The sequence below is a fragment of the Embiotoca jacksoni genome, unplaced genomic scaffold, assembly GCF_022577435.1.
Source record: "Embiotoca jacksoni isolate LCO1_2020_lvr unplaced genomic scaffold, fEmbJac1.0.p SCAF_37, whole genome shotgun sequence".
NCBI classification, from domain to species: domain Eukaryota; kingdom Metazoa; phylum Chordata; class Actinopteri; family Embiotocidae; genus Embiotoca; species Embiotoca jacksoni.
Window position 1 is genome coordinate 1,057,773 of NW_027185389.1, and position 25,183 is coordinate 1,082,955.

At 42.7% G+C, this 25,183-nt stretch overlaps 1 protein-coding gene across 1 annotated transcript in view; it reads right to left on the minus strand.

Moving 5' to 3' along the window:
* The window catches only part of LOC138208308 (citron Rho-interacting kinase), a 47,025-nt gene extending 21,842 nt beyond the window's left edge, over positions 1-25,183 (minus strand). Inside the window, 15 exon segments of the mRNA XM_069166100.1 lie at positions 1,156-1,209; positions 1,324-1,521; positions 2,664-2,838; positions 3,791-3,900; positions 4,106-4,222; positions 4,453-4,548; positions 6,439-6,564; positions 8,010-8,150; positions 8,934-8,987; positions 9,135-9,188; positions 9,438-9,617; positions 16,420-16,539; positions 16,819-16,962; positions 19,334-19,467; positions 24,676-25,183. Coding sequence (XP_069022201.1) covers positions 1,156-1,209; positions 1,324-1,521; positions 2,664-2,838; positions 3,791-3,900; positions 4,106-4,222; positions 4,453-4,548; positions 6,439-6,564; positions 8,010-8,150; positions 8,934-8,987; positions 9,135-9,188; positions 9,438-9,617; positions 16,420-16,539; positions 16,819-16,962; positions 19,334-19,342 — 1,578 coding nt within the window. The 5' untranslated portion in view covers positions 19,343-19,467; positions 24,676-25,183.

Below are 25,183 nucleotides of genomic sequence, written 5' to 3' on the forward strand. Positions count from 1 at the left end.
AAACAGAATTAAAAAAAAGGGGGGGGGGGCTGATCCGAATGCTTAGATGGAGAACCAAAACACAATCGAGAGGTTGAATGAGGCAACATTTTGAAGAGTCCTTCCCCGGAGAGGTTTTTTTTAAGACATTTGCTCCGCTCCAAAATGTTCCGCAGACAGACTGACGGTTGGATCGGCACTGCGAGAGTCTTAGCAGGGCAGAAAATAGAGTTGCATCTCAAGCTCTGCTGGTTGCAAAATTTGGCTTGTGGTCGCCTGAAAACTGGCCAGCTGAATCTATGGACACTGCTTTCTGAACAGTTTGCGAGTGGGAGGATCTCGAAAAGTAGGGCAATGGGATAAAGGAAGACTGCGACGATCTTGATATTTATTCTTCGGCGTGCGAGTTTGACGGGACTCGAAGAATTCTCTAAATATGACAACATCCTCTCTCGAGGTTAGTCGGATACCACAAGTTAACTATCAAATAAATATCTCGGCCGACACGGAAAATGAAACGCATTATTTAGAGCTCTTCTACCTGATCTCATCGGTAGGAGTGGACTTTAAGGTTCTACGTTAGGTAACTAAACCGCGGTGTTTCCGGGGAATGATGACGATGCAACACCGTGAAGGAACCAAAGAAAGAAAAAAACTCTGAATATCCCAAGAAGCTCATCATCTTCCTGAGGTGTTAGGGCTAGTTTTGGTAAAGGCTAATGTGTTAATGTGCACGATGGCATTAATCAACCATTATTATTAAAAAAAAAAAAAAAAAATCGTTGCCTATTTGGAACAACAATTCTCACCTTAACCAAAATCACAAAGTTTTGGGACGTCCCTGAAAGCCTGAATGTGGATCCCTGGTCATATTTCAGGATGTAAATTTATTCAGTTACTATTGTATTTACACAAAAATGACCAACATGGTAGACAAATGTGAGGAAATGAGTAAAGATGTTTGAAGTTCCAGTGAGTCAAATGTTTTTTTTTGTTTTTTTGTTTTGGTAAATGAGGCCCGATTCAGTGGCAAGAGTGACAGGAACACATATGGAGGAAAAACGTGGCTACTTTAAGTTCTGCGTGGTGATGTGGGATGATTCAGCCAGAAGAAGCTGTCTATTCCTGGAACGATTCAAAGTGGAAAAAAGAAAAAAGAAGGAGTGAGCAGCTTACCGCACAACTGTCTCTCAGGGCGTCGTACTTGCGTTGTATCTCTTCTCTGTGTGCCTGGCAGGTTGTGACGGGAAGAGAGGACGGAGGGGACAGATTTCACAGCCTGAACTTACATAACATTTAAAAGGAAGGCATCGTCTTTCCTTTCTCTCTCTCTCTCTCTCTTACTCGGAGCACGGTGATCTCCTCCTCGGCCTCGGCGGTGGTCTCCTCCAGCTCCGTCTTGGCGTGCTGCAGCTGGCTCTCCACAGCGCGGCGAGCCGCCTGCAGGTTGTTGATCTGGGACTCGCGCTCTTGCAGCGACAGGGTCACGTCCGTCACCTGGCGCTTGATCTCCAGCTTTTCTTCCTCGTGCTCCAGGCCGATCTGCGGACAGGCAGACAGAGAGGGTGGGGTGGGTGGGGTTGGTTTGGTGGGGTGTGGGGTGGGGTGGGGGGGCCCCATCCGGGATCAGGAGGAGGAAGAGGAGGCGATTTGCTCCGAGGAGCAGCTGGGAGACATGCTGACATGACACAGCTTTCCGCGGGGGGTGGGGGGGGGGGTTGGAGGGGGGGAGTGGCGGGTTGGGAGGGGGCGAGAGAGAGCATTACACCTGACGCCTCACCTGGTTTGACTCTGCGGTGACTCGTTGTGCTGCTCTTTTCTGTTACATCTGGATTTGAAATAGCAAAAACTAAAACCACGCATTTGCATTTAGATTCAGAAAATCTATAAATGATTTTCAGCCTATTAAACTCACTTTCTAACTGCCATAAAACATCTCCTCTATCCTCTCTACGGGAGACTATTCCATCCCAATGTCATGTCATACGTCACTTTATTTAGTACATCTTCTTTTCCTCCTTTTTTTTTTTTTTTTTTAAACATCCAAAGTTCAAGGTTCAAAGTTTTTCAGGACCCGGGTGGAAAGCTAATTATCCACAAAAAAATTCCTGAACACACAATTAAAATGTGACCCTAAAAACAGACATAAAACATACGTAAAATGGGCATTAAAAGTGCATCAGGTAAGAGGTAATAAATATAAGACATAAAAATACAGCGTCCGGTATGCCCGGTAGTAAAGGACTCACTAAAGCAGCATAAATAAGAGTCCAACCAGGTGTTACATGTTTAACAGTCTTATCACCAGTGGAAAGAAACTGTGACACAGTCTGTTCGTGTTTCATCCAACTTAGCGGCTGGTAGCATAAATACTCTCATCTAAGAACGGCTTTATGAGCTGCACCTGCTTCCACACGCAGCCGTAATTATTTCTAACATATTTTCAGGGACGCAATTATGCACAGGTGTTTGGAGTCGGATCAGTGCAGTCGGAGCAGGTCTGGAGCTCAATTTTCATCTATTTAAACATTTAGGAGTGTCAGAAATGCACTTTGTGAGTGTAGACGCTGCATAATATTGACTCTAAATCACCGGGTATTGAAGCAGAAGAAGTCGCAGAAATGAACGATTCGGGGAAATCTCGTCAACAGCACGAATCCCGTTTTAATAACCTCGCGCCTCACCTCTCGCAGCCTCGTCTCCAGCTCCAGCACGCGGCTCTTATTGCTTTGCTCCTGCTGACTCATTTTCTCTAGATGCTCTTCCAGTTTGGCGTTCTGGGCCTCCAACTTCCCGGCCTGAGACTCCAAGTAGAACTTCTGCTGGCGGAGCTCCGAGATCATTTCCTCCTGAGCTTTCCTGACGAGACCACACATCCAACAAAAAGATTAATAAGAAGCTATGAAACACTGCCAGGAAAAAAAAAAGAATTAGGTGCTTTCCTGGTAATGTTAAACCTGATTATTTCCCTTCATATTTGGATGGAGAATGTTTTTCTACTGTTTCTTTTTTTATTTTATTTTTTTATTTATATTTGGAACAGAACTGAAATATATTATCTTGTAAAACATGTTTACATTTTAACAAGGGTGAAAAGACTAAAGTGAAATAACTGAATAATGCAGAAAAAAAATGTTTAAGAAAAAATTAACAATACAAAAAAAAGGGAAAACATGAACATTGTACATTGAACACGAGTAGCTAAAAGAACCACTTTGGATTAAAATCTGTTCTAAATGAGGATGTAAAATCAACCTCAGATTTCCAACAGCTTTCAAACGTTTTCTCGTTCAAGTCTTAAAACAAAGGTTAGTTTCACAAAAATATCGTGGATCACACGAACCCAAATCCTCAACTGTGGGAAGTTCTGATGTCATCCATTTTTCTCGCGAGAACTTTCTTACTGTGCTATCAGCGAAATATTAAACATACAGTTAAGCCCAAAAATGATTCATACCCACGTCTAGTGAATTTGTATTTGACCAGTCGGTTTCACCATCTGTAAATGGCTAAAACCAAAAAGCGTGAGTGAGGACCCCTGGTTGCGTAGTGTGGCTGCTTTAGATAATGGACATGATTTATTTTCATAAAAATTTAAATATATATCATTCATATATATCTCTAGCACAATGTTTTAACATCCTGTTTCACTTGGTTACGCCATTTTCATAAGAAATTCACAAGGCATGGGTACGAATGATTTTGGGCTGTTTTCAGGACCCTGGACAGCGGCGGGTCTCTTACCGACGTACGACGTCTCAAAACAGTTTCTACTGTGCTTCACTGGTACTTTTTTGTGTATCATACTTACATGTTTTTCTGGGTGTAGATGCTGCTGTTGGCTGCCAGTTTGTTGGCCTCCGACAGCTCAGCAATTCTCTGCTCCAGGCTGTTCATCTTTGAGTCCATTGCATTTATGGTCTGCATAGAAATTGCAGATTTGTGTTTTGATTCCAATATTTAGTTAAATTTTCACATAATGGGATCAGATTCTGGTTTATTTTTTTGGTTCCGTGCGCTCTGTGCAACAAATATTATTCCAAACATGAAATCTATGTCAGTGTGATAAAATTGCTAAAATACCCTCTGAATTGGTGATTTTGTTTCCAAGCCGGTCAGCTCTTACCGCCTTCTGTTCGCTGATGATGCTGCACTTCTCCTGCACCTCCTCCTCATATTTGCTCTGACTGGACTCCAGCATCTCCTTATCAGCCATGTCCGCCTTCATCTGGCCCTCCAGCACCTGCTCAGCGCCAGGAGGTGGCCCACAAATAAGAAAATAAACCCAGAACCAGGATATCACTTAACGGGACAAAGAGTGGTGTGAAGATGACATACTGTAGATGCCCCCTGCAGAGAGGACTCCCACAGGTCCAAACAGCACACAGCACTTCCTGCAGGTTCAGTAGGATGTACTGTGGCTTTTTTTTTAAGTAGCAACTAAGATTGTGTATATGTATTCGGAGACCGGACCTTAATCTTGTCTTCGTAGAGCTTTTCCTTCTGTTTCAGATGAGTCTCCAGCCGCTGGGCTGTGGCATGGGTCTCTCGCAGATTCTCCTCCAGCGCCTACACAAGGACGCAAAGAGGTTACAACCTGCATGTCAACACGATCACAGAGGCTGCAAGTAGCCGAACACACTTCCATTTTTGACAGAAGGTAATGTGTAAAGTATGTTATCACAAAAAGCAGCTCGTAATGTACATTTGTGATCAGAGGAATCAATAACACCTGATAACAATCTGTGACGGTTCCTAAAGATGATGTGCCTCATCGTGATTTGAAATATATTTATAATGTCTGTTTTATTTGGCTCAGCTGTGAAGGTATTTTGATTGTGACGCAGTCTGTAAGAGATACAATCACCTAAAACAACCCATGTACAAGATATTTGAAATAAATACCAGTCTCTTGTCTTTGTTGTGACAAATGTGCTGTAATAAGTAAGCGAGTACATGTAACACAATAACAAAATATAATTAGTGGTTGTCAACTGGTGGGTCAGAAACAGAAAGTGGGTCACGGAGGCGTTTTTGGATGGTTGTAAATAAGTGCCTGAAAGAAAGAAAAAAAAAAAGTCAAGCTTTTATTTTGAAGTCCACAGACTTTCTGCTGCTCTGCTTTTATTTTGAAGGACGTACAGTCCACATGATGCAGCACGCCATTAGCTGTTTGCCGCCAGACATATCATGATAGCAACAACCATTACTGGCATCATCATATCAACAGTTATCTGTCAAACCAGCATCTGTTAACAGGTTTAGGATTAGATACAGTAAGTCTGGCTTTATATTTAATTCAAGATTAGTCCGCCTTTATAGCTTATTCAGTTAAATTGAGATTCCTGAAACTTAATGAGAAACCCGAGTTTACATTTATTTGAAAAGCGTATTTGCCTTTTATTTACTAAGGTTGCACTTTCTTGTTCGGGTTAGCATTGTTCATTACTGCACTCTTTTTTATTGAAAATAAATTTGAACGGCTCAAATTTTGAACAATTTGGAAATGTGGGTCATAGACCAGTTAACATCCACAGATTCATATCTATGACTTCAAATCTACCACTTTCCTTTTTTGGGGGGGGCACTCTTCATCGGCTTTATTCACAGCACACATTTGAACTTGTAGAGGAAAAAGCAGAAGTGGATCTAACTCGCAACGCTGCAAAAAAAAGGCCGATTCTTTTTAGTTCTCTTAAATCCAACAAAAAAGTTTCTCTCCTCAGCTTTGCACAAGACACAAAAAACTTCTGTAAAACCGCATAAAAAAACTTCTACTTTCTCCCGTGCACACCCACACGCTTGTTTACCAACTGAGACTTCTTGATCGGGTTGAAGCTGCTGGTTGGTGTGTTGGATATTCAAGTGATGAGACCGAAATCTGCAAACTAAAACCAGCAGCCGAGCGAGAGCGAGATGTCAATCAAACCCAGTTTTGCTTTACACCCACGCGGATGAAGGAAACCAACAAGACATTTAACAAAGCAGACGTTTTGACTCGTCACCGGTGGGAGAAAACCACGTGGCTGCGTTCCACTTAGCGTAGGTCCTGCTTTTGTTGCATGCCGGTTCGCCGCCAGGGCTCCGCTGGGACACTTAATGGAACCGAGCCGTCATTACGACACCTGCGTATTACTAAGTGTGACAGGCGCTGCTCTGAAAACAAAGTCTATTGAAAGTACTTGCGTGGTCGTATCATGGCTGTGTGTTTTTTTTGTTGTTTTTTTTTTTTTAAATTAGGGCAATATTACATAAAATTACTATTATATGTGGCACCTCGGTGCATAATAAAAATAAGATATTACAAGGAGAGCCGATGATAAACCTGAGATTTTTCTTTTTTAAGGAGTTATTATGTAAAATTGCACTTCCTCTGCAGTGATGACAATGAGCTATGTTTATCTCACACCTCCTGTGATTATTTTAGCTGCGCACAGGAGGGATGAAAGGTGGGTTTACCAGAATCTTATCGGCCATCTGCTGAATCTGCTGGGCCTTGCTCTGGATCTCATCCTTCAGTTTGGTCTCGCGGCGCTCGACGATCTCCAACCTCTTCACCTGGTTCTCCAGAGTCTTCCTGCCGTCCTGCAGACGACGAAGAAAAGTTATGCGCAAAAAAAAACAAAAAAAAAACACAAAAAATGACTGAGTGTTTCTTTAAGGTTTAAAAATGCAGCATCAATTAAAAAAAAAAAAAAAAAACAGTCCAAAGTAGCGCTTTTTGCTATTTGGACAATCGTGACTGCAGGAACGGTAATTAGCGTTTAAAACTTCCACTTCAAGGTAAAAATGACTTTTTAAGCATTTGCATTTGTGTGTGTGTGTGTGTGTGTGTGTGTGTGTGTGTGTGTGTGTGTGTGTGAGAGAGGTCTTTGGAGCTGCGTGTGAATTTGACCCTGTGCATATTTTTCCTTCCTTTAACTAAGCTATAACCAAATTTACATGTCTAGTGCTTGATGTGAATTTCTGCTTTAGAAGAACTCAAAACAACCTCAGAAAATAAAGTAGATTCTATATTTAACTAGTGACACTGCACAAGCAAATATATTATATATATATATATACATATATATATATATATATATATACAAATATAAATATATATATGTATATGTATATATATATATACATACATACATATATACATATGTGTGGCAGAATTCCTGCTGGTATCTGCTTGCCTGCATCGTGATGAGCAGGAAGTTCCTTGTTTGTTTATATGAGATCTTCATATATTATATTATATTTGAAGGACTAATTAGTTTTCTCAAAAGTCAAAATTCAGATACATGAAATGTCTTCTTGCATATTGTCTTGCATATTGCAGAAGCTTGAACTACTTAAAATGTCCTTTTATGTGATGCAGGAAGTGATGCAAACCAAAACACCGGAGCCAAATGAGAGCGGCAAATTACGGAGGTTCAGTTAAATAAAAGGTTTTTAAAAGCTTTTTTTTTTTTTTTTCGTTTGAGTTCAATTTAGATGTGAAGGCATTCATAATTTCAGCTCTAAAATTGGCCTGTAAAAAATAAAAACTGTGTACAGAAACAGTTTGTCAGTGTTAAAGGAGACGCAGGAGCTCCGAGCCTCAAGAGAATCAATTAGTAGAAACGTAACATGCAGCGTAATTAGCTTCATAACAGCAGTCATCATAACTGCCTCCGTGTTTACACGGCCACAGATTTGACGCTTCACAGTAAATAGAACATATGTTTGGGCCTTATTTATAAAAAATATATATATATACTTAATTCACTGTGAGTGATGTGGGTGAAAGTCTGAGTCTGTGATTGTTGGGGCGGAGGAACAGCCCATAAACAATTCTGATGTGAGACGGATCCGCATGCCAGGAGACACAAACGTCACGTGATCACCGGGGTCTGTCTTGACATGTTAATGTGTCCTCACGAGACGCAAAACCACGTTTACGACAGAACATACTGTGCTTTCCGGAGCCAGATTTGTTTACCCGACGAGGGAAGTTTGCGATGTTGCAAAGCAACAGATGTAATCCCGTGCGGCGGCCGTACCTCGGTCTCGCGGAGGCGTCGGCGCAGGCTGTCGCTGGAGTCCTCCTTGTGCTGTAGCCGCTCCAGATCCCGCTCCATGCGCTCTTTGGCCACTTTCATACCCTGAAGGTGGTCTGTGGCCTCCGAACTGGCCCTTATTGCCTGGAGGTTAAATCAGTACAAACAAAAATAAAATAATACATCCCTAATTTCCAAAATCTCATGTCTAATCACTCACGTGGGTCAAAGCAAAAATCATATTAACAGGAACCAGTATAATAAATGTGTATAATAACAATAACTGAATGATCAAATAAACCACTTGTGCAGTATAATGTCTATAAATGTATTATCTCCTTAGTATTACATACATATTGTGATGTGTGCACATGTGAGGAATAACTGTCATCCTTTTGTTAGCTTCTGTTGCTACAGGTAAGCAAACTACTGTATTTGGCTAATATCAAACCAAACTACCTACTTCATACTGATTATTTCACTGAGTCTTCTCCTAAATTTGGGCTCAGTCAGCCTTGAATATCACCACCGCTGCCTCGGGTACTCGTGGCCAAAAAAAAAAAAAAAAAAAAACCATGGCACTTCTTAAATATTCATTCGCAGGGAAAAGACAATTAAGGACGAAATTATCTTTACTAATGAGGCCAAACTGTTTGATTGCCGATAATTAAGCAGTAACTCCGGCTTCATTATTCTCCGGCCACAGATTAAATCTGACTGACAAAACCACAGTTTAAGAGAGAGACGGAGAGAGAGAAAAAAAAAAAAAAAAAAAAAAAAAAAAAAGGGGGGGGGAGGAGGTCAGAGAAGGTAAAGAAGGAGTTTATACACTCATCTGAAAGTGTAAAACGATGTAACATCTCTTGCAGTCGGAAGCACAAGATCGTATAAATTATTCATAAAGCATCCAAAGCGCATATATTCTACCTTGGCGAGCTTCTCTTGGAGTTCCTGGATCTTGGACTGCTGCTCAGTGTTGGTCTAAAAAAAAAAAAAAAAAAAGACAAATATGCATATGCATATGTAAAAGATTATCATCCTTTATGGAAAATGTCCTCATCTGGAAAATATTTTTCAACCTCACCGATCACACAATGTTATTGCAACGGAAATAACTTCACAAACTACCTTCTCCAACTTGGTCACCATCTCCTCCGCTTCTGCTTTGCTTTGCTCTTTGGCCTGCAAAGATTTCGGGAAAACACAGTGATCTCCCTTCCAGAAGTGATCGTGCCAAATGCTGTCTTTAGTAACTCAAGAAAAAAAAAAAAAAAAAACACCTTACAGTGACTTCAAGTTTACATTATCTTGATAACATCATGTTAAAACGCTACATTGAGGGCACAACTGCAGTAGAGAATATGTACAATATGTGTTGAAAAAAAAAAAAATGTGTCCGAAGACTTTTGAATCACGAGCAGCTTTAGTTACAGTGTGAACCTTCTGCATCCTGTGCTGGTAGTCCGCAGCCTTCCTCTTAAGCTCCTCGCTGGCCTGTCGAGAGTCTTTCAGCTCCGATTCGTACAGGTCGCTACGGCGACGGGCGGCGGACAGGTCCTCCTCCAGCTGTCTGATGGAAACGCGCATCTCCTCCAGCTGAGCATGATATTCCTGCGCAGAGGCATTCAAACATCGGAACAATAACAATAATTCAAAGAGCACACGTAGAGCGAAGGTAAACAAAGGGTCGACGCGTAAACGTCGATGCGTAAACGTCGATACGCGCAGAGAAAGAGGGAGCGCGGAGAGGGAACAAAAAAAAAGTTGATCGGGCCCGACGTCGCTCGCACGTGTCTGTTAAACAGTAATCAGTCACGGCCAAACAGATTTCATTTCAACCACCTCATCTGCTTACAAGGCACATCAGCCCGCCTGTCAGTCTAATAAAAAAAAAAAGTAGCATCGCGTTGCAATCCAGGGAGACACAGATTAGAACAAGTGAAGCGGACGGCATCAGACACGGTGAAAACCCGCCCAGGGACCACGGGAGGAAAATTAGCTCCGGTTTACTCCGGCACATTTGTGGTGATGAGGAAACTGAAACGTTGATTAATGCGCTCTCTCTCCCGGGTAAACCAACACATCTATCTTCTTTCGTTGTTTTTTTGTTGTTGTTGTTTTTAAAGAGCTTCGGTGACGCACGACAGGGAGGTTACGTACGTAACCACTGATCTCTGAGTGAAGAGGCCGTGTGCCTAACCGTTCGCATGTATGTAGGACCGGTGAGGGTCAGATCAAAAACAACAACAACAACAACAAAAAAACACCAGTAAGGTGTCTTTGCACAGAATAATAGAAACCTGTGCGACTTCCCCTCCGATCGTCCGAGCAGGTTGACGGTTCCCGTCGGTGGGGATTCACTGGATCTCCCCGGGAACCGCCTTTTATCCGTCAATAAAAGAAGAAAATCCATGCAGTTCTTAAACATAAACGGCGACTCGGTTTAAGGAAATCAAAGATGTGTGACTTCCGATGTGATGTAAACAGTTCGGGGCCAGCGGAGCGCTCAATCGCAGTTTTATTACAGAAAACCCACTTACACCCACCGGTGTTAGAAAACAGGAATTGGGGATCATCATACTTGTGTCGGAAAAAAAAAAAAACACATACGAGACCAGAAACGACAGATAATCCAGTGCAAAGTCTGACCGTCACCCTCAAAGCTATCAACCAATAATAATAATAATAATAAAAGTTAGCACGAAACCGATTCCTCCCAAAGGTTTTATTTATTTTTTTTTTTTTCCTGCTAATCCGCGAATTAACTGTCAACTAAACCCCCTCGCATTGCGCAATAAATGTTTCCTCTTTGCTCCTTTACTTCCAAACGGCCTCTTTTCCATACGTTTGCAGCTTCTTTTACAGTGGGTACGGAAAGTATTCAGACCCCTTTACATTTTTCACTCTTTGTTTCATTGCAGCCATTTGCTAAAATCAAAAAAGTTCATTTTATTTCTCATTAATGTACACTCAGCACCCCATGTTGACAGAAAAAAACAGAAATGTAGAAATTTGTGCAAATTTATTAAAAAAGAAAAACTGAAATATCACATGGTCATAAGTATTCAGACCCTTTGCTCAGTATTGAGTAGAAGCACCCTTTTGAGCTCGTACAGCCATGAGTCTTCTTGGGAATGATGCAACAAGCTTTTCACACCTGGATTTGGGGATCCTCTGCCATTCTTCCTTGCAGATCCTCTCCAGTTCCATCAGGTTGGATGGTGAACGTTGGTGGACGGCCATTTTCAGGTCTCTCCAGAGATGCTCAATTGGGTTTAGGTCAGGGCTCTGGCTGGGCCAGTCAAGAATGGTCACAGAGTTGTTCCGAAGCCACTCCTTTGTTATTTTAGCTGTGTGCTTAGGGTCATTGTCTTGTTGGAAGGTGAACCTTCGGTCCAGTCTGAGGTCCAGAGCACTCTGGAAGAGGTTTTCTTCCAGGATATCTCTGTACTTGGCCGCATTCATCTTTCCTTCAATTGCAACCGGTCGTCCTGTCCCTGCAGCTGAAAAACACCCCCATAGCATGATGCTGCCACCACCATGTTTCACTGTTGGGATTGTATTGGGCAGGTGATGAGCAGTGCCTGGTTTTCTCCACACATACCGCTTAGAATTAACGCCAAAAAGTTCAATCTTGGTCTCATCAGACCAGAGAATCTTATTTCTCATAGTCTGGGAGTCCTTCATGTGCTTTTTGTCAAACTCTATGCGGGCTTTCATATGTCTTGCACTGAGGAGAGGCTTCCGTCGGGCCACTCTGCCATAAAGCCCCGACTGGTGGAGGGCTGCAGTGATAGTTGACTTTGTGGAACTTTCTCCCATCTCCCTACTGCATCTCTGGAGCTCAGCCACAGTGATCTTTGGGTTCTTCTTTACCTCTCTCACCAAGGCTCTTCTCCCACGATTGCTCAGTTTGGCTGGACGGCCAGGTCTAGGAAGAGTTCTGGTCGTCCCAAACTTCTTCCATTTAAGGATTATGGAGGCCACTGTGCTCTTAGGAACCTTGAGTGCTGCAGAAATGATTTTGTAACCTTGGCCAGATCTGTGCCTTGCCACAATTCTGTCTCTGAGCTCCTTGGACAGTTCCTTCGACCTCATGATTCTCATTTGCTCTGACATGCACTGTGAGCTGTAAGGTCTTATATAGACAGGTGTGTGCCTTTCCTAATCAAGTCCAATCAGTTTAATTAAACACAGCTGGACTCCAATGAAGGAGTAGAACCATCTCAAGGAGGATCAGAAGAAATGGACAGCATGTGAGTTAAATATGAGTGTCACAGCAAAGGGTCTGAATACTTATGACCATGTGATATTTCAGTTTTTCTTTTTTAATAAATTTGCACAAATTTCTACATTTCTGTTTTTTTCTGTCAACATGGGGTGCTGAGTGTACATTAATGAGAAATAAAATGAACTTTTTTGATTTTAGCAAATGGCTGCAACGAAACAAAGAGTGAAAAATGTAAAGGGGTCTGAATACTTTCCGTACCCACTGTATATTGAATGTTTTTACTGGCTTTGGTACAGATTCTTTAATTTCCTCTGCAAAAATTAGTCTCACCCTCCCCACCCCACCCCACACCCTCCCCAATATCTCCACCGCCTGCTGATCCGACACTCCTGCGTGAAAACGATAAACACTGCGGTCACGTGACGGCGCGTGGGCGACAGATGCTTTTCAAGATGTAGCCGGCGTAAACACCCTGCTGGGAGGCGCCGCCGGGAACACGGAGACGCACGAGCAGCAAACTATCCTTGGAAAAATTTGAAGATATGCGGACTGCGCGGGTTTTTATTTTTTTAATTTTTTTGGGGGGGAGGGGGAGGGGGTGTTTCGTTACGATTTATCCATTAAAAGGTTTTTCTTTTAAGGAGAAACCATGAAAAAGAAGCTCTCACACATCCGGCTACGAGGCGCTCGGTTGAATATTCATACTCACATTTTGCATTTAAAGACATCCTACTAACACGGGTGTATATTTTGAAAGGGCCGGGGACGGAAGACGCTGATCGAGCTTGGAAAATTCCCAACAGTTGCTTTTGTATCGCTGCATGCCACTTGTCGACAGTGAATAAAAAAATGCACACTCAGCTTTGTTGGGCGTAGCTCTACAAAGACACGTGCTAAAATTAATATTAGCTTTGCAGTGTTGCTCGCAAAAAAAAAAAAAAAAAAAAGATATTCACACCCAAACACCCTTTTTTTTGTTTTGTTTTGTTTTGTTCTCCTCCTCCTGAGGGATCCCCCACGCTTCAAACAAGAGACAAGGCGGATGGTGATACCGGTCTGCATCCAGAGCAGACAATGTGATAACTCTACTCGCTTCACGCAGGGATTTGACAGTCGTGTCAAACTTGTTTTGTCATTTTTCCAGCATATATTTTCCATCACTTTCTGTGTGTGCCATGAATGCCTTTGAGAGGAGACCGTATGTAAGTATGGACCCTTATGTATGAGTCACTGCGGTGAAAGACCACCGTCCTCAGAGAAAGCAGTCAGCGGGTTGCAGCCAAGATGGCGGCCTTTTAGTAAACCCTTTCTTATATCGCACTTTTCAAAACCAGGGTTATAAAGTGCGTCGCGAGGCGCAACAGAAAACACGCAATGATAAAAGCAAATGAAGACATAATTCAATCAAAAGCAAAAATACAAATTATTAAACAGAATGAAAAACAAAGGGGAACAAATTGGGGCAAGGAAGCGCCAATAAAATGTCTTTAGCTAAGTCATGAAATCAGATTTAAAACACGAGTTTTCTGTCCGAGCCCCACAGACAAATTCTTCCATAAGGTGTGGACCAGGATAGAAATATCAAAGATTAAAGAAGGCCCCGAGGTTTCTGGAAGCCATCTGCCAGTTTAAAGACAGGAGACCTTATCAGATTGGAGCCAAACACGTGAAGTTTGGTTTTGTTGTGATTCAACAGTCGAAAGTCACAGATTTCTGTCTCATGAAAGTTCCCCAGAGACATAAAGCTGGACATCATCAGCATAATAATGATGACAGACGGGTAAATGTACTTATAAACTGTACGACAGGGACCCGAACTGCAGGAACCCCTTTTCCCTACTACAGTATATAACATGAGGTGTAAATGTAAATTCTGAACTACAACGAGTTATTCAGCATTCGCATGTTCTACCTCCAAAGGGTAAGCGTATGCACGTAATAATAAAAGCAGATTTCAAATCCTAACATTAAGGGGATGTGATGTAATCCTCTAAGACGCATCTTTACTGTGTACGAAGTGATGGTCAGAAAAATTCTCTTTGCGAAACAAGAGCGAGCCGAGGCCCCGGCACCTCATCACGACAGCCTGCCCACTGCATCAGTGCTCACTCCACTCGTAGGTATATGGCTTTGGTCGCCATGGCAACCCTTGCACGATGTATTCAGTGCTTGGTAACCAGCACTAGTGTAGGCTGAGGGAAAAAAAAACAGGGTTGCTTTTTCTTTTTTCTTCTTTCTATTACCTTTTTAAGAAGGGGGAAAAAAAATAAAAAAAATACCTGCCGCATAATGCCAGGAAGACGATTCGTCACGCGCCGCATCTGTTGTCCTAAACTGTCAGTTTTGTAACGGCTTAATTCTCGCAGCTGGCAAACGCTCTGTCGTGAGTGCGCCGCCACGCATGCAAAAATGCATGAGCTCACACAGACACTCGTACATGCCACACACTCATCACTTTTGGATTTCGGTAATTAAGGGCTGTTTGTACAGTAAAACTGCTCTTGTCTCTTTAACGGCGCTCCTGATTCCACAGAGATTCCCACCGAGCTGCACTTTACATGGAGAAACTACAGATTGCACCATCAGACTTGACTAAACAAACTAGAAATGTGGTGTTTTGCTTTTTCTTGCAAATAAACCAAACACATGAATGTATTTTTTTCCTTTGTTGTGAAGTGATTTTTTTTTTTTTTTCTCCCTGGAGTCTTCAAACACTGAATATCTTCACAGAGAAGGTGCAAACAATAACAAAAGAAAACTGTGCAGGATCTGCATTTCTTTACAGGGTTCCCTCTCTCATTCAAAAGGTAAATTCTCTGACATAAATGTGGTGATTAATAGGGATAAACTGCAACGTACATATAGATACAATCTAGTAAATTTGCTGATACGTTAATGGAGAAAATATTTATAGATAAAAGAACTGAGAGTCTGAAACAGTCTGCGTTGATTTAAACGTTAGCGATAGTCCAATAAATCTAGGACAGCTACATCTATAGTCCAATAATATATATATATTTTAACATAATGTTAGCCATGTGAAGATCAGAGTTCCCACTCTAAGTCAAATGTCCAAGAGCCATCGTGAAGAGAAAAAAAACAGCTGGCATGTCTAAATACCGGTTGAAGAGGCAAAGAATTGATCTAATATTAAAAGGTAACTAGCTCCCAAGCTAATAAGCTACGTTTTCAGTAATGTGCAGAAAAACATGCACATTAAAAATAACTAGCGAACTCGCGTTACAGCTAGACACATGGAAGATATTACATTTTGATAAATGGCAACTAAAATTTAAACATGCCAACAAAATTCCCAGATATTCCATGATTTAGCCCGAAGAAATGATCAAATTCCCAGAGTTTCTCGGTCCGGGAAAGAGTTTTTAAAATTCTCTGACCAGTGGGAACCCTGTTTGTATCGTTTATTTGTAGAGATGTTCAAGGATGAACTAAACTAATTCAAAACCTGGCATACAGCTGGAACACTGGAGGGGCTTTTAATCTGAAAGGGAAACAGGAAGTCGCAGGATTCGGATGGTCTAACTTCAGCGATTCGGTCACTCATGTCGTGACTTTGCTGTTTACAATCCCTCCCCCTCAAAAAAGGTGACAACAAAAATAATTGTAAGACATAAATAACAAAGAGGGTCCTGCATCACGAGGCCTTTCTGCACATGCTGTAGCTGTTTCATATTTAGCTGACTGCACCCCTACAGAGTGTGGTGGGGGGGTTCCAGCATCATCTGCCTGTCTAATTAACACTCACAACCCACACAGTCAGCCTCGGTGACTCGACCTGCTCCATCTGACTGCTGTTATGAAATACTCTTAATCTGCTTCTCCCGTGACGTTTCTGGTTTACGCATCGCAGTTCTCCCTTTCACTGCAAAAAAAAAAAAATCAAATAAAAATCTGCCACTAAAATATATATATATATATATATATATATATATATATATATTTTTTTTTTTTTTATTTATTATTATTATTTTTTTTTTTTTCATGTGGTGCATAACAAGGTGTCAAGAATTCACTCAAATGGACAGAAGTTTGGTTGAAATGTGAAACGATTGCAGCTTCAGATAGATAATCGCCGAGCTCCCTTATTTCCTCGGGAGCGATTTAGTTTTAATCCCAGGAGATCGGAGGTAAATCGAATAGATATCGAAGACGCGGTCCTACCTGCTCTTTGATCTCTTGCAGTTTGTTGCTCTGCTCCCGGATGTCGTGGAGGAGCTGCAGGGCTTTGTCGTCTTCCTGTGTCACCTCCATTCGAGCCTGTTCCAAACTGCGCTTTAGACTCTGAAACCGACACAAACACAAGTTCGCTCAGTCGACAGTTTTGTAGAATAATTACAAAAGCTTTGCAATAAATGGTTATTACGTAAAGTTTTTGTGTTTTCGGTGCTACTTTATGAGCATTTTAAAGGCTGTTTAATTCAACTAAATCCTTCAAATCCAGCGCACCCGCAGCAGACAAATCCTAGTATGCATGTACACACACACACACACACACACACACACACACACACACACACACACACACGCAGTGTCCACTGAAGTGGCTACGGAGCCACTCACACTGCATTCTGTGATGTAAGTCGCCAGGTCCTGCTCCAGGATCGTCCTCTGAGTCTCTGAGGCCTTCAACTCGATGTCCTTCTGCTGGAGCACTGACTCCAGGTCAGACATCTTCCTCTGGACAAGTGAGATCTCTTGCTCAACCTGGAAAGAAAAGGAAGGAAAAAAAACACGTAGCATGGGCCAAACCTTTCTTTTGACATTTTTTCGAAAACAAATTTTACGTCTAACTCTTACAGGGTGGGATGTCTTCTTAGTAACAACACACTTGTAGCGTGAGTGTGAGTCTGTCTGTCTGTCTGTCTGTCTGTCTGTGTGCATGCATCCATGCAAGTCACCAGGTCTTGCATTTGTTGGGTGGCACATGTCATTTGGTAGTGATTGATGGTACAATTAGATTTGTCCATTACAGCAATAAAGGGCTTTAGGAGCACTGGGGGACGGCAGCTGGCAGCATCGGGCACAGATAGTCTCAGCACGAGAACACAGTCAGGATATAAACACATGATCGCCAAAACACAAACACCACAACAACACACCACAACACACCACTGCACCACAGCACCACAACACACCACTGCACCACGACACACCACTGCACCACAACACACCACTGCACCACAGCACCACAACACCACTGCACCACAACACCACAACACACCACTGCACCAGACCACAACAGACTACTGCACCACAACACCACCACACCATGACACCACTGCACCACACCACAACACAACACACCACTGTACCACCACACCATGACACCACCACACCACACCACCACTGTACCACAACACCACACCTCAACACACCACACCACCATGACACCACTGCACCACAACACCACAGCACCACAACGACACCGCACCACAACACCACAACGTGGGGCTGGAGCCAGAAAAACCAAAGGGTCAACATTGTACTGGAATCCAGTTTTACTGCAAATAATCAGCAGAGATTCTACAACACTTTTAAAAAGAGACACACAGAATCATAAAATGTTGTCGTGTCATAAGAAATTATGGAAGTAAATATACTGTACTTATTAACTCATTGGGTTCTTGTAGATTTCCTATCGTCATCCTTCTTGCGCAGGCATGCGGAGGTGTTATTGCCGTGGACTGGATCATTTCATATCACACCAAGACATCAGTTTGGAAATCACACGGACGTCATTGCCCAGTCATATTATGACAATAAGTCAGCAAGGGTTGTTCTTGTTAAGACTATAATGTATGTCTGTAGTGGGATGGAGGCGGTGAAGTGGTTCAGCTATGCTTGTCAGGTCCACACTTTCCTGAGTGGAGCACTCTTTTGTTCCACAACTTATTTTACACAGTACTGCAAAGCTGATTGGTGGAATGCATTTAACTACATGCTAAATTTGACTTTCTGTGTTTTGTTAAGATTTCAAAATAAATAGGTTAATACACATAAACTGTATAAAAGGGGGACGTACTGTAGCTTCTGGGTCTGAAAAATGAAGCCGATGCTGCAGTGACTGTAATACCCTCGATTGCCACTAGAGGTTGGCTCCATAGACTCCCATTCAACTTCTCTCATTAAATACAACGTAAATAAATTCTCTGTGTTGTTGGCTAAAGTCGCTCCTTCTTATTAGTTTTCTGGTGCTCCATCTAAAAATTATTCCGTCCTTAATTACGTAATAAACTTAGAAAAGCTGTGTTTTTCGGGGGGGCAAGTCTATTTGATTGACAGGCCTGTGGTGCAGTCAGGTTATGGCGGGACGTAGTATCGCTGGGTGTCCAATCAGATCCACCGCTCGCCCCCTTTAACTCTAAAGATAATTTTTATCTTTAGAGTTAACACATGAAAGCGTTTTCACTTCAAATGATACAAGTTGTTGATGGAGAAAAACATGAATTAATTTGGCCTTTTAAACAAAATGAATGATGTTTAAAGTCTTTTTTTTTTTTTTTTTTTTTAAATCGTTGCCCGAGATAACAGCAGATGAAAAAAAAAAAAAAAAAACATGAAGGGAATTTAAGTGAAAATAATGAGAAAATTTGTCGAGGAGTTACACAGCATATGATGGGAGGAGAATTGCATGCTGCCTGTAAAAAGGCAAACCATGTCCACCATACTGATGTGTTGCATTAATGATAGCTTTTTAAGTGTTTCATTATTTAGATGATCCTACTTTGACCCCTCTTATTCACAAGTTTTCCATTTCATTGGAAAGATCACGTAACCTTTTATTATTTTATCTTTTTGTATGCACCAGTTACAGCGTACATTATTATTTATCGCTATATTTGTCTTTTTTTTTATATTTTAAAGATTGTTTCATTTGTTAGATTGTTTCATACGCATAAAAAAAAAGAAACAGCCTCAAGGACAGCCTCATCTTCAAAAATAGTCAAAGAGAGTGATGTGGAAAAAACATAAAACACACACACACACACACACACACACACCAGCTCAACTGATAAACAGATGTCTGATTTTGCTCACTCCAGAAAACAAACTCTTACCATGTGAAGATTAATACCTGTGACATGTGTCCGGCAATTTCTGGCTGGTTTTTTTTTTGTGGTGGTTTTTGCGGGAACGAGGTTTTTTTTTGTTTTGTTTCCCCAGAGGGAGACGGTCTTATCTGGAGAGTTGATGGATGCAGTCAGTAATCTGTGGGAGAGTGAAGAGAGCGAAGAGAGATGTTCGATAGAGAATAGGAGGAGGAACGTGACAATAAACAGTCTTCCTGCTAAGCCTCTCCTGAAAAGTGAAGGGCTGACTCAACGCTCTTATGTAAAACACTCACCTTTTGTACTCGTACTGTATGGATGACTTTCAGTCTGTCAACTGGAATAATTTACCAGCCATATGTTGTTCTAATACCCACAAGAGAAGCGCACTATAATATTCACCTATGTAAATGTTTTGTGTTGAAGCGGTAAACAAGGGATATGCAGCTATTTAAATGATTAAACACGTTTTTAAAAACAAAACTGTAATGCCAACAAGCACTTGAGAAATGCACATAGCACGCAGGACTCTCGTTTATAAAGTAACATGATTACGCAGATGTATGCTGTATGTTGTTCACGACGGAAGTTATTATGCGAGTAAACCACCGGGGGATCCATATGGTGCTGACCCGATAACGCCATCCGTGTTCTAGCTTAACTGAGATCTATAAATAGCCCGCTCACGCTCAGCACAACAGCCTCTTTTTTTACCACCGCTGGATATATTTGGCAAGCTTTTGTGATCAAGTCGCAGGCGGAAGAATGAGCGACGGAGGGAGAGTGTCTATTAAAAGCACCGGCTCACCTCCCACTCCTCCCTCCAGGAAAAAAAAAACAAAAAACGCTCAACTCTGTTTTTTTTTGTTTTTGTTTTTTTTTTTTACTGTTGCACGACAGAATATATAAATAAGAAATACGGTCATTTGTTTTGAGTCTTTGTGCTCAATTAGTTACCAGGACAAAGACACGCTGCCCAGAAGATGACACGTATTATCCTCGGTAAAAAACAACAACAACAAACAAACTATGCAGATTTTGCACATGAACAATGGACACTGTGAATCTCAAGCGGCGGCTCTGTTGCCTACTAATATTTGCACCAGAAATCTGGCTGATCCAGTCATTACGCGTAGAGGCACATTTTTTGGGAGGGGGGGGGGGGGTGTTCAGTGACACAGCAGGCCACGCGGGCGCCTCAAGCTGCATCACAACCTTGCCTGGAACCGGCTCCACTGGCACGGCACGGTGCCGGAGCAGGTGGCCCGAGATGAGCGATCACGCGTGAGCGAAAGCGTCAGCCGAGGTGAGCTTTGTCGCGCACCTGCTGATCTTCCGCCCGTACGCACGTTACGTCTTCTTCGAATTCTCAGTTCTGCGAGCTAAACTCACTTCTTCTTATTCGTTTTCTGGCCGTCCATCTAAAAAAAAAAATACAATATCGCCACGGATTTGAAGAAAAAAAAACAACAACAACTCCGAAAGCCGTGTTTTTCAGGGGGCGTGTCTGCTTGATTGACAGGCCTGCGGTGCAGCCTGTCGGTGGGCGGGACGTCGTGTCCTCGGTTTCCGATCAGACCGAGTCAGATCCCCAAAGCTCGTTCGCATACGGTCACTTCCTGCTCCGAACCGCTCCGACACGAGCAAAGTCGGCCAAAATCTGAACTCGAGGCTTCATAACTGCTGCTTGTCAAAACACAATGATTCAATCTAAAGCTCAACCACCGAGAGGATAATCTTTATCTTTAGAGTTAACGCATGAATGTGCAAAAAAAAAAAAAAAAAAAAAAAATCCAACAGTGCAAGGTGTCGATGGAGGTTTCTCAGCAAAACAAAAACAAACAAAAAACTAATTTACCAGTGCAGGTGTGATCCCCGAAAGATTTCCATGTGTATGAAAACCGTTTTGAGACACTGAAGACTTCTTCATGTGCCCTTTTGGTTTCTGATTCCTGCTGGTTCTCAGTCCGACACCCGCTCTAATGAACACCAACAACACTGCGTGAGCCAGTGGTAAAGTTAACTCGGTGCCACCCCCAGCAACGAAGCGCCAGATGGGATTGGGATCTGGCTGTCGACACACACACACACACGCACACACACACACACACACACACACACACACACACACACACACACCCCACCAGATTCGAGTGCGATCTGACTGCCCGTAATGAGCCGAGCTAACAGCAGACTGTGCAGCTGGGCTCCTCCTCTGCGATAATTAGCTCCCCGAAAGCAATTACTAATAGCTATACTTTTAAAAGCTCATTATAACTACAGGAGATGCCGCCTGACCATCGTCTGTGTTTACCAAGCAGCTCTCCCAGAAAACAATCGCACAGTTCTCGCAGGTAATAATAATCAAAAGCGCCGGCGATCAGAAATATTTGACCAAACGCTCATCGACATCAGAGCAGCAACGTTCACAGGAGAACGTCGGCTTCCAGCTCTGGTTGAGGAGATCTTTTGGTTTTGTTTTTTCTTCGTGGGTTGAATAATGTGTGCTGAGCTGTGACTCAGAGTTGTTGAAGAGGAGGAGAGTGCAAAGAGGTTGCATCCCAGTCATGGTGTTGCTCTACATTCAGTCTGGGTGACCAGGGGCCAGGGCTCCTGTACGGTCTGTAGGCAGCGGTGAATCACGGACCTGTTGCAACGCTGTAGTGGCACAGATTCCTCTCTTTAAAAAACAAAACAAAAAAAAAAATAAATCAAATAAAACCCTAAAAAAAATAAAAATAAAACAAGCTCGCTGTCCTTCGTCCATCTCCTCCCCTCCGCCCGTTTGATCTACCGGACCGATGCGCTCTCCACATAAACTAAACAGACATTTTATGCCTATTGTCATGACAACAACAGATTAGCAGTACCACGGCCGTGCAACGGAAGATTGAGAGCCTCGGGCTTCAGCCGTCGCAGCACTTCTCTGCTTTAAACAGGGCTCCAGAGTTTCCTGCTAACATCGACAGTTTTGAAGATTAAGGGAAGTTTAGCCAACATCAATTTGTAAATGCAACTTTAACCATAGAATCTGCCTGATATTACAGAGGCCATACGATGTTTGTTGTTGTTGTTGTTCTTTTTGTTTTCAGGTGTAATTTTTTTGTAATATTAGGTTTCGCTTTGTATTTGTTCACTTTCGGTTCATTTCTTGTATTCAGTAGGTTTGTGCGTTGATGTGTTTGTTTGGTTTTTTTTTTTTTTTTTGGGGGGGGGGGGGGGGGAATCCTCATTGTGTCTTATCCAACTCCATTTATGGTGTCTTGGCAGTTCACATGACTACTCATGTAAATATAGACACAGCTGTTGTCCTTGTTTTTGCTCCAGGTTGGATGTTTTTGTCCTTATTGTCCTCATCACTCTCTGAAAACTCTCTGACATTTTGGAGGCCTTGTGCATTTAGACTGGTTAAAACAACTCATCCAGACTATTTCTGAAAATATTTTTCAAGAGTACTCGGAAGTACAAATTAGAGTTTACATTTTTACGTGACATTTTTAACCGACTGCTTGACGACGAGTGGCACCGAAGACTCTTATTCTTGCGGCACGAAAGCTCTTCACCAACACAGTCAAAGGAATTCACAAACGCACTTTTTGTTATATGAGCACTTAGAAACAGTTAAAAATAAATGGCAGCCATTTACATTTTAAACCCGCAGTTCTCAAGCAGCCACTTGTGGGAACGACTTGCTGCCGATGTGAGAATTATTTCAAGTATCCAGCGGAACACGTTGCAATAAAAAAAGGGCTGTAAACCCAATCAACTACAGCGACAGTTAGCCTTTAATCACTAATTAGCCGGCCTTTTTTTTTTTTTTGTTCCCCTGAACTCTCCACTGACGCGGCTGTCCCACATAACAAAAAAAACAAAAAGGCGTTTAGGCTCTTCTCACCGGGAACAGCAATGATTACCAGACCGGCACCCGGAGGTTCTGGCACCGGAGCACGACCCATTTGTGGCGTCCGGCTCGAATGATTGTCACAAACTTAGGCTGGAGCTCTTGGAAAAGCAGTTCAAAACAAAAACAACAACAAAAAAACAGCCCGTCATTATATCACAAATCCAAACGACAAAGAGGATCAAGTGTGGGCTTCTGAAGGAGCCTTTTGGGGAAAGTGACACTCGAGGATACGGAGCAGCAGAGATCTCTTCCTGTTTCTCTCTCTCCCTCTTCCTCTTCCTCTACTCTACCTCTATTCTGCTGAGTTTCTTTTTCAACATGCACAGGTGTCTTTGCCGTCTACCGTCGCTTTGGGTCGCCTCCGCAAACAGGTAACGACAGAAGAAACGACAACAGACGCGGCCGCGCGGTCCTAAAAACAAATTTCATCAAAATATAGCAAGCAGATTAAAAACAACAACAACAACAACAACAACAACAAAAAAGAAGCCTACTCCTCGTTAAGTATCGACCACATTACCCGGTCTGTTTACATAATACTTCCTCTGTGCATATACTGTACTGTGGTATTTATGATGATATACTATCTATCTATACGTGTCTCCCCACACTGCCTCAACATTAATATTCTGTTTGGTGCCCGGCCTAAAGAAAACAAAACTCCTGTCAGTACTGTAATTTGTGATGCAGCTGAATAGGTGCCAAAAAAGAAGCTCCCTTCACCTCTTCCTCTACCCTCAGCAAAACCTGCTGTTACCATAGAGATACTTTCCTCCAACCACAGCCTTCAACTTGTTAAGACTTCTTCTTTTTTTTTTTGCGCTACCGTCTTTGTAATTTCTGCACCGAATCTCAGACCCCACATTTACGTCCAGCATCCTTAAAAGAGACGAACGATGGGCATTCCAGACGAACTTCGTCTCAAAACTTCTTCCTATAGATTAATCTGGCAAAAAAAAAAAACACACAAAAAAAAAGAAAAGAAAAGCATATATAAAACAGCAGAGAGTTGGAAACGCCACCACGGGGGGAGTGACAGCCATCTGTACGAGTGTATGCTACAGTGGGTCTCGGGCGATGAAGTGAGATGGGCAAACAAAGACAGAGTGTCGTGACCGAGAAGAGTGTTCAGCCCTGACAGGACGATACACAGCTGCTGCAGCTGCACGGCCCGACCGACGTTATCCGCTGGCTCCGGGAAAAAAAAAAATCCTCTGTGCCCGTGGTGCCAGTCAATCAATCAATCAATCAAGTGACAGCTCCAACAATAACAAAGCACAGCAGCAGTTCAGGCAGCAACAATTCTGTTTTTTTATTATTATTATTATTATTATTATTATTATTATTATTATTATTATTATTATACCCCCCCCCCTCCCGCCCCACAGCTCAGTCGTCAACACTCGCCTCCTTCTGCATCTTTTAATAAGTCACAACAACAACAAAAAATAGTACAGCACTTACTGAGAGGACCCGCCACAGCCGACAGGTTTTGTTTTTTTTTCTCTCTCCGCGGAGCTCCTGTTTTTCAGACGCGGCACCTCCTCATCCAGCAAGCCCGTTCACGTGGGGTCTCCCTCGGAAGCCACCAGCCGGAACGAGAGCTTCGCTGGTTCATCAAATTCGGGGATGTCATCCTGGCTGGGGAGAAAAGTAGAGCCGGAAAAAGGAGAGAGAGAGAGAGAGAGAGGAGAGAGAGCGAGCGAGCGAGCGAGAGAGAGAGAGAGAGAGAGAGAGAGAGGGAGGGAGACAGAGAGAGAGAGGGAGAGAGAGGGAGAGAGAGAGGGAGATGCGCTGTGGCAGGGCAGGAGAGCTTGTGTGAGGCAGGCAGCGAGAGGCGAGAGGAGATTACTGCTTCCAGAGAGCGGAGAGGGAGGGAGGGAGGGAGGGAGCGGAGGACGACACACAGATCGCATCGCACAGTAATGCAGCAGACCGCCGATCACATACTGTGAAGAGAGTGTGTGTGTGC